General features: G+C 38.4%; 1 protein-coding gene across 1 annotated transcript in view; it reads left to right on the top strand.

Annotated features, from left to right (window-relative positions):
* Positions 1-6,845, top strand: part of etfa (electron transfer flavoprotein subunit alpha) — a 60,555-nt gene extending 53,710 nt beyond the window's left edge. Inside the window, exons 11-12 of the mRNA XM_048520606.2 lie at positions 1,709-1,789; positions 5,829-6,845. Coding sequence (XP_048376563.1) covers positions 1,709-1,789; positions 5,829-5,864 — 117 coding nt within the window. The 3' untranslated portion in view covers positions 5,865-6,845. The remainder of the gene's footprint in view (positions 1-1,708; positions 1,790-5,828) is intronic.
* Positions 6,846-13,414: the final 6,569 nt, after the last annotated feature.

Here is a 13,414-nt window from a genome sequence, read left to right as displayed (position 1 = left end):
ATCAACGAGATCATGTAGACACTACAGCAATGGATGAATGGACACTGCACAACAATCACCAGGCATGTGTATTCCCTCCCAGTTGGGGAACACTTCAGCGGTCAAGAGCATTCAGCCTGCGATCTTTGGGTAGTGTCCTCCAAGGTGACCTTTAAAGATACACGTCAATGCAGAATCACTGAGCAGAAACTGATAGCCAAGCCAACGAAGGCGGCCTCAACTGTGATCTTTGATTAATGTCGCACTGCAAAATCTTCCTTACTGTTCTGTTTTGACGCCATCACCGTGATAACGTTATTATCTCACTACCTTAATTAGTTCATGCAGTTTTGGGTTACTTGTTACTTCGGTTAGAACCTTTCCATACGATTCTTATATTTTAGTATCCCAACCATTTAGTTTGCTTCTAGTACCATCTTAATTTTGATCTTTTGTAATTATTTCTCTGCCTTAATTAAGTGGATCATAGGTCATCCCTTCACTTGCTAGTCAGCTGTTGACACTTTACTCACACCATTTGACACTTTTGATCATCTGCAAAGACTTGTCATTCAACCCATTGACACTCCACTCACACCATTTGTACTATCTTTTGACACTCTTAATTATCAGGAATTATCTTGCAGTTATCTTTCTGCCTATAAATTCCATGCGTGTACACTTCCCTCCACTTCACCTGACAAAGGAGCAGCACTCTAAAGCTTGGTGATTTCAAAGAAACCTTTTGGTTCATAACCTGATGCTATGTGACTTCTGACTTATTGTAACATAGGAAATGGGAGTAGGAATAGACCATTTGGCTCTTCAAGCTTGCTCAGCTATTCAATAAGATCATGGCTGTTTTATCCCAGGCCTCAGCTCCCCATAGCCCTCAACCCATCAATATTTCAAAAATCTATCTACATCCTCTCTGAATACTTTCAGTATTCTAGCCTCCATAATCATCTGTGGTGGAGAGTTCCAGATAATTATTACTGTTTTGAGAGAAGAAACACCCGCAGTTCTAAAATAGTGTTCCCATATTCTGTAATCCTTCAACTAGTGGAAATACTTCCCCAACATCATCTCTGTTGGACCACCTCCCAATCTGGTTTGTTTCAGTAGATCATCCCTCATTCTTCTAACCATGAATGAATAGAGGCCTAACCTGTTTAGTTTGTTCTTGACAAGGTTATTCGAGGAATCAGCCTAATAAATCTCTTTTGGACTTCTTCCAATGCCAGTGTATCCTAAAGTTGGCAATGCTATTTGATCTTGCCTGTATATCATAAAGTTGGCAATGGAAACAGCTAGATGTTATAGAGAATGTGTGAGGGTACAAAGGGGAGTGGATTAGTGTTCAGACTTCAACCATGCCATCTGCCAGTGGACATAAGTCAACTTCATAAAAACATTGCCATCTGCAGAGTGCAATCTACCAATGGTTTACTTATGACCCCAGAAGGTATTTTTTTGCTAGTAGAGTATTAAAATCAGCCGCATGAGCCCGTGGAATTCTGAAGAAATTTTATATTTACTAACGTATTCAGTAATCTACTGAGAGAATTCAAACACAGGGATTCCTAAAAACTTGTTGTCATTGTTAAGAAATGCATATTTTTGTGATGCAGATTCTTTTTTATTTGTACAAGTTGTATTTTTCTTCATTGCAGCTATTTGGGAAATTATTATAGCAAAATCATTAATGATTGCACTTCTTTCTTTGCAGACTATTGTGGCCATTAACAAGGACCCTGAGGCTCCCATCTTCCAAGTCGCTGACTATGGTTTGGTGGCAGACCTCTTCAAAGTGAGTTTTTTGTGAGTGAATGAATGAATGAAGGAAAGATATTAACCAACCTGAGCAAATAGCAAGAGTACATATTGAAAATGAAATCCTCTCTCTGTGAGACAATGCTTTTTTTCTGAATAGTTAATGGCTTGCTAACAAAGTTGTAAACGCATTTAATTGGTGAAAACGCTGTAATCCTTATTCAATTCATGTTCACTCTTTTTGTTTTTAAAATGAATTTTTTGCGAAAAGTATCAATTTTTAGGCATGAATGTTACATGAAGCAGTATCACAAAGAACAAAAATAGTAGAGACAGCAGGAACTTGTATTTGCACAGCACCTTTTAATGCTATGAACCATTTGAAGGTGCTTTATGGGAGTGTTGTAAAGCAAAATTTAGTATCGAGCCATGTGAGACGATCAGGGCAAAGTTGATTTTTTTTAAAAAGTAGGTCCTAAGGAGTGACTGAAAGAAGGGGAGAGTGGCTAAGTTGTTTAAGGAAGGAGTTCTGGATCTTAGGGTCTTGACTGCTAAAGATATGGCCACCAACAGTAGAGCCATTAAAAGTGAATGTGCTGCAAGAGGCCAGAATTATAAGAGTGTAGATACTAGCCCTGGAAGCTGAAGGACTGGGTTTCAGGTAGGATTTGACAGAAAAAAAAGATGTATTTTAAATTTTAAATTCATTGCATAATTGGGAGCAGGTTAAGTCAGCCCCTGACATAATTACAGCCTTAGTTCAAACATAGAAAAAAAGCTGAATTTTGGCGGGGAGTGTGATTGCCCTTAACATCAATGCTGTATTTGACTGACTATTGCATCAAGGAGTGATAAAACTGGAGTCAAAGAGAGTCATAGGGAAAACTCTTGTCAGGTTGGAATCGTACCTGGCACAAAGGAAGATGTTTGTGGTTTTTAGTGGTCAGTCATCTTAACTCCAGGACATCGCTGCAGGTGTTCCTCAGGTGTAGGCTCAATATCTTTAGCTGGTTTATCATTGACCTTCCTACATCACAAGGTCAGAAATGTGAATGTTTGCTGATGATTACACAATTCACAACTCTGCCGATACTGAAGATGTACATGTCCATTTGCAGCAAAACCTGGACAGTGTCCATTTTTGAGCTGCCAAGTTGCAAGTAATATTTGTTGTCGCATAAGTGCACGGCAAAGACCATCTCCAATAAGAAGAAACCTAATCACAGTCAAATTCATTAAGGCTACTTAGCACCTTCCAAACCCTTTGCCATTTACAAGAGCAAGGGCAGCTGATACATAGGAAAACCAGTATTCACAGCTTACTCACCATTCTGACTTGAAACTATGTTGCTGTCATTCCAGTATCACTGGATCAAAATCCTGGAACCCCCCCCACACCAACAGCACTTTTGTCTACCTACACCAAATGGATTGTAGCGATTCAAGAAGGCAGATCACTACCATCTTCTCAAGGCCAACTAAGGATAGTCAATAATTGCTGGCCCAGCCAGAGACACCTACATCCCATGAATGAAAGAAAGGGTTCATTTCACCCATCGTCCCTGTCCCATTATTTGTTGTTGTGCCTTAAGTTGCCTCCCAATGCTGTGAAACTCCCTCTTTATTTCAGTCTGTTTCTATTCCTCTTTGAAATGTTCCTTAGAACCTACTCCTTTGACTGGCTAAGCTTTTAGTCACCTCTTTTGATGTGTTTTTGTGTATCTCACTGTCAGATTCTTTTTAATCATTCGTGTCAGTGGCTTGGTGTTTTCAAAATGTTGAAGGTCTACATAGGTAAAAGTTATTGTACTTCTGTTCTCTACTCTGCACATTATTTGTATTGGGGACAGTTAAATAGCTATCGGCTGTGGAAGATGTGACAGATCTAGATATCTTCATTAATACATAGCAAGCATCTAGACATTTATTCCCACTTCTCTCTAACTCTTACTCCTTTACAGGGACGCTGTAGCACCTCTAGCGCTGTATGGTTGAGGTGTGCTTTGAAGTATCCAGCATCTAACCATTGGCTGTTGAGCTTCCAACTGTACCGTTGCCCTTGGGGTAGTAACTCTTGTTGCTCATGTTATGTACAGGACTCTCTGTGTATGTGTGAAATGCCACAGGGCAGTAGCATCCCCAGAAGGCAAGTTGGAAGAATTCCTGCCAAGTTTAATAGTTTTCTATAACTAATGCCTGCTGGCTGGGCAGTAAGTGTGTGGCTTTTAGTAAACCAGAGACAAAGTGATGGGAGTAGAAACAACATGTAGACGATTTCCCTAATGAATTTTGTACGATGGCATTATTTCCAGCTAATGGAAGTGCAGACCTCTTGAATAATTAAGCGACTGCATTCATTGGTGAGTTCAGCTAAGATCCTTTAGCATTATGACAACCATAAGGCCTTTCATCAGAAACAGTAACTGATAGTTAACATGAACAGCTGAGTGTAGTTTTCAAGCCAGTTTTGCTTTACCTTCAAACATCTATATGCCTATCACAGTCTTTTATTGCCACATATCTCTGATGAGCAATCGAATGTAATTAACATTGATAAATAGTAGTTAGGGCTGGAAGGGGAATTTGTTTACACAATTGAAATGGCTTGAGGTCTTTACTCATTTGGCTTATCTTTGCTCATTAACTATTTCCCAACTTTCCAAAGAATGAACGGCCACAGGATTGTTTTTGTAAATTCTCTCTAATAAACAATGGGTATTCATAGCCATGTAAGCTCAGATCTTTGGGGTGTCTTCCTTATTTGCAATCAGTTCATTGCCTGCCTTATGCCTCTGAGAGTCAGTTTAGCAGATTAAATCAGAAACAAAATAAGGCATATGCTGGAAATCTGAAATAAAAACAGCAAATGCAGGAGAAACTCAGAAGTTTTGGCAGCATCTGTGGAAAGAGAAAATGAGTTAACATTTTGAGTCCAATATGACTGCTTTTTGAAATGTGTTAAGCTGCAGGTGTTGGGAGACAAATGGAATGTGTTTTACTTTGTGTTGAAGTTTCTTTTTCATTATTCTTCTTCCATATTTTCCTTCCTTTGGCCTCTTCCAAGACTCTGTTGGCAAGCTATTTTACCAGATCTTTACATCCGAAATTGATCCTGTTCTTAATCATGCATTTTCAACTGGGGTTCACGGTGGCCAATCAGGAGTTTGAACCTTGAATAATTTGCCCATCCTTAAGGAACCTGTAGTGAGATAATGGCTTGACCATTGCCTTCATTGCCGCGTCAAAATCCTAGTACTCTGTGCTCCTCAGTACTCTCGGAGCAACCTCACCAAATGGATGCAAAAGTTCAAGATGGCTCTCCGCCATCATCTAACTCTCTACCCTCCTTTGACAGCCAGATTTAGGAAATAAATGTCAATGATGCCCACATACTGAGAATTAATTTAAAAATAAACCACTGCCTTTACCACTCCCTTATTGTAAAACCTGCCCGTTTGATTGCATAATGTCTTTAGTGTTCAATTTTAGAGCTTTTGCAGAGCAACAAACCCAGCAGGTTTTCATTAAAATTAAACAGGAGCCTGAACTGAGGTGTTTATCCCTGTGATATTGCAACATTGAACAATTATTGAATCAATTAAAAATCTTGTAAGTAAGCAGAAAGCACATTCACTTTGAGTACTGTTTCTTTTTAGAGGGTGCCAAACCTATTTAGGGCAATCAGTGCTTTCACTCATGAGTGTTCTATTTACTATACATCATAAAATAAATCAATTATATGTTTAACGTGGTTGTGGTCATTGCTGAGGAATAATTAATTTTCTTATTACTCACCCTCAGGTCAGGAATGTATGCATTCTTGCTTCCATGTTTCCTACATTATAACAGTGACTACGCTTCAAAAGTATTCCATTGGCTTTAAATAAAAATACAAAATTCTTTACAATGAATGCAAGTTCTTGTTGAATGTACAACACTGTTGGTTCATTTGTTAATTTTATGTTTGTTTTCAAAGATATGTTCAAAAATGCAGTGAATAGAGTCCAGTAGATTATGTCCATTAATCAATATTGTTGATATTGTTCAATAGTGACTACTCTTGTTTTCTTTTTCAGGCAGTACCGGAGATGACGGCTTTATTGGAAAAATAATCTGAGTCCTACAGTTTGATCAATAATCTGGTGCTGATCCGTTAATTGGACTGTACAGTTTAAATATTATATACAGTGTGTACATCAATGCTGAACATTATTTTGATGGACCCAATTTTGTCTCAAAATTAATCAATACACTTCATTGATTACAGTAGGAGATCTGTTTAGTTGAGTGGATTGTGGTTCCTGAATTTGAATACCAAGTCTGACAAAGAGAGGAGGCACATGACCACATTGCCTACCCCAAGTCCATCTACACAACTGACAACTTGGGTATATAGAAGCTGCCTCTGAAATCCCTCCTGTTTGGGCCTCATTTAGCACTTTTCTAGGGAATACCTGGAGAGACTGGCAGGTGTGAACCTTTAAGCTATCAGTGTGCCAGCTTGTTTCTAAGAGCTTTTACAGAAAAGATTCTTGACCTCTTAACCTACAGAATTACAGTGATCCACCATCCAGTGGAATTGCTGATACCCTGTAATAACATGCAGTTGTGATGTGTGTTTGCATTTTTTTTACAACTTGTAGCAGGTCCTGATCACTGAAGATCACATTAGTAACTAAGGGCAGCGGAATAACCAGAGCTACTCTGTCTCACTCTAAGCTAAAATCTCCTTAAATTTGTAATTAAGCATAACTTCAATTTGAGATTCCAACATGTTGCAGTGTGAGGTGAGTGATATAGATTGATCTCCACAGTTCTTCAATTTATGAATGGTTATACATATGCTATAGAAGGGAGAGGTATGACTACAGATAAAAATGAACCTATGGGAATTATCTGTGATGCAGTGATTTTATAAGGGGAGGAGGTGAGGCTGGTATTCTGGAAGAGATTACAATATCAAGAAAATTGTTAATGGTAATCAGTTTATCTGCAAACATTTTGTTCAGTTACAGTATATACACTCAATGTCAAATTTTAGGGCAATCAACTGGAGACAATTTTGTAATAAACTTGAGATCATTCTCTTGTAACTGTGCCCTCAAATGTCAGAACACTTACATAATTAATTACAAAAGGAACCAAAATGGATTAAACTCGCATATATCATTTAGTTGGAGAAAATGCAGTGTGGTTAGAGTTGATGTACTTGGGTTCTAGATGCTGATAATAAGCTAGTTAGCCTTTAAAATTTTGCCTAATCCTCATGAACCAAAGACTTATCTGTAAAAGAAGGAATTTGTTAACTATTGACAAATGTGATCAAATTTGGTTGAACCTTCAAAGATTATGTTGGTGGAATGTTGACTTCAAATATCTCCTATCTAGTTTTCCCCTTAAAGGTGTAATAACATTTACAGCAGTCATGACTTCTTTTGTGATTGCTAGTGAGAGAACCAAAAGACTGAGATATTAACAGATTACGGGGAACCTAGGAGACAGGTTTTAATTTTATCCCCTTGCACCAATTCAAGAATTCATTGATAGTACTGAAGCCCATTGATTCAAGCCCTGCTCCATAGTTTGCGAACTCTATCCAGGCTGAGCCTTCACTGTCATACTGAGCAGATGTGGGGCATCTCTCTTTTAATTTCAAACTGAGGTGCCATTTTTCTTCTTAATAGATGTAATAAATCCTGTTAAACTGTTGAAAGAGCAGGGCACTTTTCGAGATCTCTCAGCTAACTCTTATCCCTGTACGAATGCCACTAACACACAAATGATATGAGGATATTTTTCACATCACTGTTTCAGAACCTGCCTGTGCAAATGTTGACTGCAAATATTTCCCACATTTACAACCATGATGTCCTTTAAAGGTACTTAGTCACTTATGAAGTGCTTTGATTTGACCTGAGGCTGTGAAAGGCAGACAACAAATTTGTTCTTTCTTAATATAGTTTGATCGTTTCTTATAATTTAAAAATCCAGTGGTTTGCATGGGTCAAGCAAAGGCCATTTGGTTCAGCAAGAGTTCTTTCTTTATCTCATGTCCAATGTTATGACCCAGGTTGGTGGGATATCTCTTTACTTTTCTAATCCCACCTCTCTGCTGGTCACTGCAAATTTTAAATTTAACCAAACTTGTGACGTGACCACTTATACAGGTTCCATATTAAGAACAAAGTCAGCCAGGTTTCTTTACAAGAACAAATAAATGGTATATTAGCAAAGATAAACTTAAAGGTTTATTATTGATTTTGATATTAAAGATTATTGATTTTTTTTTAAATTTCAGCAAATAGTTTATTTTTGAAAGCTGGAAATCTGACATTATTGAGGAGAAATTTTAAAGTACTTTAACCAAGTAATAAACTCAGGAAGGAAAGGATAAGCCATAGATAATGCAAAATTGTGTTCTCAATCTAAATTTATTCTGCATCCATAAGCTGCTGACACTGAGCTATCTTTCTGGTACAGTTACATTTGGCCGAATTCCCTTTGCTTCAGAAAATCCTCTCCATAAACTGTTCCCAAATGGTAAAAATAACTTGGTGAGCTTGTAGCTGAGAGGAATTGCGAAGAGAGAGGGGAAGAAATAGGCTGTTGCCACTTGGGCATCTCAGGTTGCCTTAGATACCACCTTCCAAAACCATAGCCTCTACCATGTAGATGACAGCATACATGTGAATGCTATGTATTTCTACCGGCAAGACCTCTGCACCCCTGCACCCCCTCCCTTTCCAATCTGATCACCATACTGGCTTGGAAGTATTTTGCCATTTGTCCAATGTCTCTGTGTTAAAATCAGGGAGCACATTCCCTAACAGTATTACATATTCACCTCCACCAAGCAGACTGAAGGGTTCACGAATGTAGCTTATTACCATTTTCTATGGTAATTTTCTATTCAATAAATGCTGGCCCAGCAAATGATGTCCACGTCCCATTAATGATTTTTTAAAAAAAAATCCTCTCAGTTCAAAAATGCAAATCTTATCCCATTCTCAGGCTAGGCCCTGTGACTTCTCCCTGAAAGTCCTCCAGACTGTATGACTATAACCAAACAAAAATTCCTACTCTTTGTAAGTATAATGTTGTTGTTCTACTCCTTTTCCATAGCAAAGTGCCCTTTGTTTGACGGTTCAAGATGAATTTATATAGGCTGACATAATCTTGTAAAAAAATTGAATCACATCTCTTCATAGCATTCACCCATATTGAATTTCATGTCACATCTGTATCCACATTCCTGTTTACTAATAAGGGATGAATGTCAGTGAAATTAGCTTCTGATTATCCAAATATGTTCAGTGGTCTTCCCTTAAAGCTCTCTGGTTGGTCAGCATCTGATTCCTAACTGCCCAGTATGGTGGGACTCAGTGAAAGTGTGAATGAAGAAATCATAGCCACCTCAGGTGATAGGAGCTCAAGATCTTGGTGGACATTCACTTTGTGAAGGAAAGCTCTTGTTTAGAACTTTGCAAGGTGGGCAGTCAAATGACACTGGGGGAGCTCATGGTGAGGGAAATGAAGATCGAAGAACTTTCTGAATAATCACTGGTCATTTTGATCAATACATTGCAAAGCTCACTACACTTCAAAAGGACTCTAATGTCTGACTATTAAGTATTTTTGGAAAATCTTGACTTCATGAGAGGTAAATTTGAGACAAAAACAGAAATTGCTGGGAAAGGTCAGCAGGTCTCACAGCATCTGTGACGAGAAATCAGAGTTAACATTTCGGTCGAGTGACCTGTTAACCTTGATTTCTCTCCACAGATACTCCTAGACCTACTGAACTTCTCCAGCAATTTCTATTTTTGCCTCTGATTTAGAGAAGCTGCAATTCTTTTGGTTCTTTTTCAGGCAAGTTTATGTTTTCTTTAAATATATGTGACATATACTTATTGAAAATGCCCTACCCCTCTCAAGAAATCTTGGCAAATTATAGAGAATTCAATACAAACGTATGAATTTGGAGCAGGTGTAAGCGACTTTGCCCCTTGAGCCTTCTCTGCCTTTTAATAAGATCATAGCTGATCTGATTTTAATCAAATCTCAATATTTATCCACTTGAAAATATGCAAACATTCTACTTCCACTGGCTTTCAAAAAGGTGTACCAAAGACAGTCAGATTTTTTGTGTGAAATAAGACTCTTATCCGAAAAAGGAAGACTTTTTAATCGGCCACCCATCTTCAGTACTGTATTTTGTTGCAAGTGGAATCATCCTCTCCACAACAAAGTTGCCACAGTATTAGCCTAGTAAATCTTATTTAATTTACAGTGCTTCTAAAGTTTCTACTGAAGACCAATACTGTACAAAGTACTGCAGAAGTAGTCTTACCAATGCACTATTTAACTGAAACGTGGCCTCCCTCCCTTTTCTAAAATAAAATTGCTAATTGCTTGTATCTATCTTTAAGCCTTTGAGATTCATTCACCAGGACATCTAGCTCCTTTTCTATCTCAGAGATCTGCAACATTGCACCATTTCAATTGTATGCTTCTTTCACATTCTTGCCAAAATGGGCACTTCCAAATTGAAGATAATAAAGCGTGAAGCTGGATGAACACAGCAGGCCAAGCAGCATCTCAGGAGCACAAAAGTTGACGTTTCGGGCCTAGACCCTTCATCAGAAGGGGGATGGGTTGAGGGTTCTGGAATAAATAGGGAGTGGGGGGAGGCGAACCGAAGATGGAGAGAAAAGAAGATGGGTGGAGAGGAGAGTATACAAGAGAGTTGCAGTGGGAGAGAGATTCCCTGAGGTTGGTCTGGAGGGAGGAGGGTAACTTCTTCAGGTTAGGCATCCCTGGAAGAGGCTTCGCAGTGAGGTTAAAATTGTATCAGAGATAATGGGAACTGCAGATGCAGGAGAATCCAAGATAATAAAGTGTGAAGCTGGATGAACACAGCAGGCCAAGCAGCATCTTAGCAGACAAGATGAAAGGTCTAGGCCCAAAATGTCAGCTTGTCAGTTTGCATCTCCAACAATTTGCTCAGTACTACTTCCCTGGTGATTGTAATTTCCTGAGTTACTCCCTCCCATTTCTACCCTTACTAATTTGGGAGTTTAAAAGAAAACGGAAATTGCTGGAGAAACACTAGAGGTATGGCAGCATCTTTGAAGACAAACAGTTAATGTTTCAAGTCTGATATGACTTCTTCAGAACTATTTTTATCTTTGGGATGTTACTTGTATCCTCCTTGTAAACACTGATGAAAATACCTGCTCAAATTCATCTGCTGTATTTTCTAATTCTTCAAGTGCACTTTCTTTAGGACCAACTCATTGTGAATTTTAAATATATTCAAAGGAACTTGTATGATCTGTTTTTATATTTCTAGCTAGCTTTCTCAAGCTGATTTCCCCCCCACAATTCTTTATTTTTCTTGTATTCTGTCCAAACTTCTGACCTGTCACATGTCTTTGCTCAGTTATATTGATTTTCTTTAATTCTGATACTTTAACACTTATAGTAAAACACGGGTGGTGGGTCTACCCCTTGGGATTTTTATTTTGTCTCCTTTGGTCTATCCTTTAATCTTATTTCCCAGTTCACTTTAGTTATCTGTTTTCATGCTCCCCAATTGTCCTTATTTAAGTTTGAAATACTAATTTTGGACCTACTGTTCCTCTCTTAGGTTTAACTTTCAATCATTTTATTGCTTGCACAAAAGCTTTCTTGTATCTTCTACATTTATCCTCTGTTACCTTCTATCTCTGTTCCCTGGTACACTTCCCTTGGTGCTCAAGCCATTAAACTTAATGAAAACTCTGATTATCTCCATGCATGCCTATAACTTATCTCCAGAATTGTTTCTAGTTCTAAACTATTTCTTAGCCTCTGTTTCTCAACCTCTGTTCTCGTTTCTGTACATAGCTGTGCTGTTTCAAAAAAAACCCGTTAACAGTTTTTTGGCTTCTGTCTGCTATACAAATTAATCCTGATGATGGAGAAAACTTAGATATGCAAGTACTGAACAGCAGGGAGTAAGCCCAAAAGAACTGTTTGATACCCGGAAGTTGAGGAGCATCAAGATTCAAATTTAAAACTGAAATTTAGATTTTCATTTTGACATGCTCAGGTGAATTGACAGCTGAAGCACTGCCGGGATTAGGTGATGAAACAAGACCAATTAACAGTGAAGTTATTATAGTGGGAAGATGGAACTGATATTAGATAAAAGCCAGAAGACCTCCTTTGTCAAGTTAGTTTCAGTGGTTGCATTTGAGGTTTGTTCGTTTAAAAGACGGCATATCCTAATGGTGACTCTCGGTTACTGCTAATGCAGAATTATGTTCATAAACCTCTCACTGATTCTTGAAAAAATATTTGGACAGTCTAGTAAAATTAACACAAGCTGTGTGACATTGCTACACATTTCAGCTTGCAAAGTCGCAGAGTGTTTCACTGTTTTCAGCTTGCTTTCAGCTCCTGATTAGTAATACATCAGTCAGTGACATAGTCAGTTCAACTGAGGTATCAGTGTGTAGAGCTGGATGAGCACAGCAGGCCAAGCAGCATCAGAGGAGCAGGAAGGCTGATCTCATAATGAATTTCTCCATCTGTGCTGAGACAATCTTATTTAGGAAAATGGCTGAGTTGTTTCAATTTATCACCCGTCTCTGAGCTATACGGTATACCAAACCTTTCCTGCCCTTGAGCCGAGATTGACTAAATGGTTGTAACAAGATCTGTTGCTCAGCTAACACAACTTCACTGCTATGTTTAAATTTTAGAATAAGGTACCAAACATTTGGTTGCTTATTAAGGTTAGAGCCCGTTGTGTTGGGGATAGTGCATTAGCATGGATAGTGGATTGGCTAATTAATAAAAGACAGAGTTGGGATAAGGGCGCGTTTTTTAGATGGGATCAATGCTAGGGACATAATTATTTACAATATATATTAGTGACTGGGATAAGAAAAATGAATGTACTGAAACCAACTTTTCAGAGAGTACAGAAATAATTGGGCAGGCAAGTGGTGAGGATGACAATGTTGGCAGAGGGATACAGACATGGGTGAGTAGGCAGACTTAGCAGATGAAGTATAATGTGGGAAAATGTGAGGTTTGGACTTTGGCGGGAAGATTGGAGAAGCTAAATGATATTTAAATGGAGAAAGACTGCAGAGAGTTATAGAACAGAGGGATTTGAGAGTTCTCAAACATGAGTCACGAAAAGCTCGCGCCCAAGTTTAGCAGGTGATAGGAATGGCAAATGGAATGTTGGCCTTTATTTCAAAGGAAATGACGTTTGAAAATAGGGAAATTTTGCTAAAGCCAGACCACAACTGGAATGCTCTGCATAGTAAGATAAAACTAAGAACTGCTGTTACTGGAAATCTGAAACAAAAACAAGAATTGCTGAGAAACACAGCAAGTTTGGGACCATATGAAAATATGTTTCTCCAGCAAGTTTGGTTTCTGTTTCATATCCTGAACAGTGTTGGGCCCCTTTTCTAAGGAAAGATATTGGAAGTGAAGGGTGATACTTGGTATGGAGATTATGTCTTGCGATGAGAGGTTGAGTAGAGTGAGCCAGTTTATACTCGTTGGAACTTAGAAGAAAGACAGGCAACCTTATTGAAACACAAAATTTCTTAGGATACAGTGGAGTTGATGCTGAGATGTTGTTTCCCCGTGTCTAGTA

This window comes from Stegostoma tigrinum, chromosome 36 (assembly GCF_030684315.1).
Source record: "Stegostoma tigrinum isolate sSteTig4 chromosome 36, sSteTig4.hap1, whole genome shotgun sequence".
In the NCBI taxonomy this organism is placed as follows: domain Eukaryota; kingdom Metazoa; phylum Chordata; class Chondrichthyes; order Orectolobiformes; family Stegostomatidae; genus Stegostoma; species Stegostoma tigrinum.
Note: the sequence above shows the minus strand (reverse complement) of the source record. Positions and strands in the feature narration are given on the sequence as shown.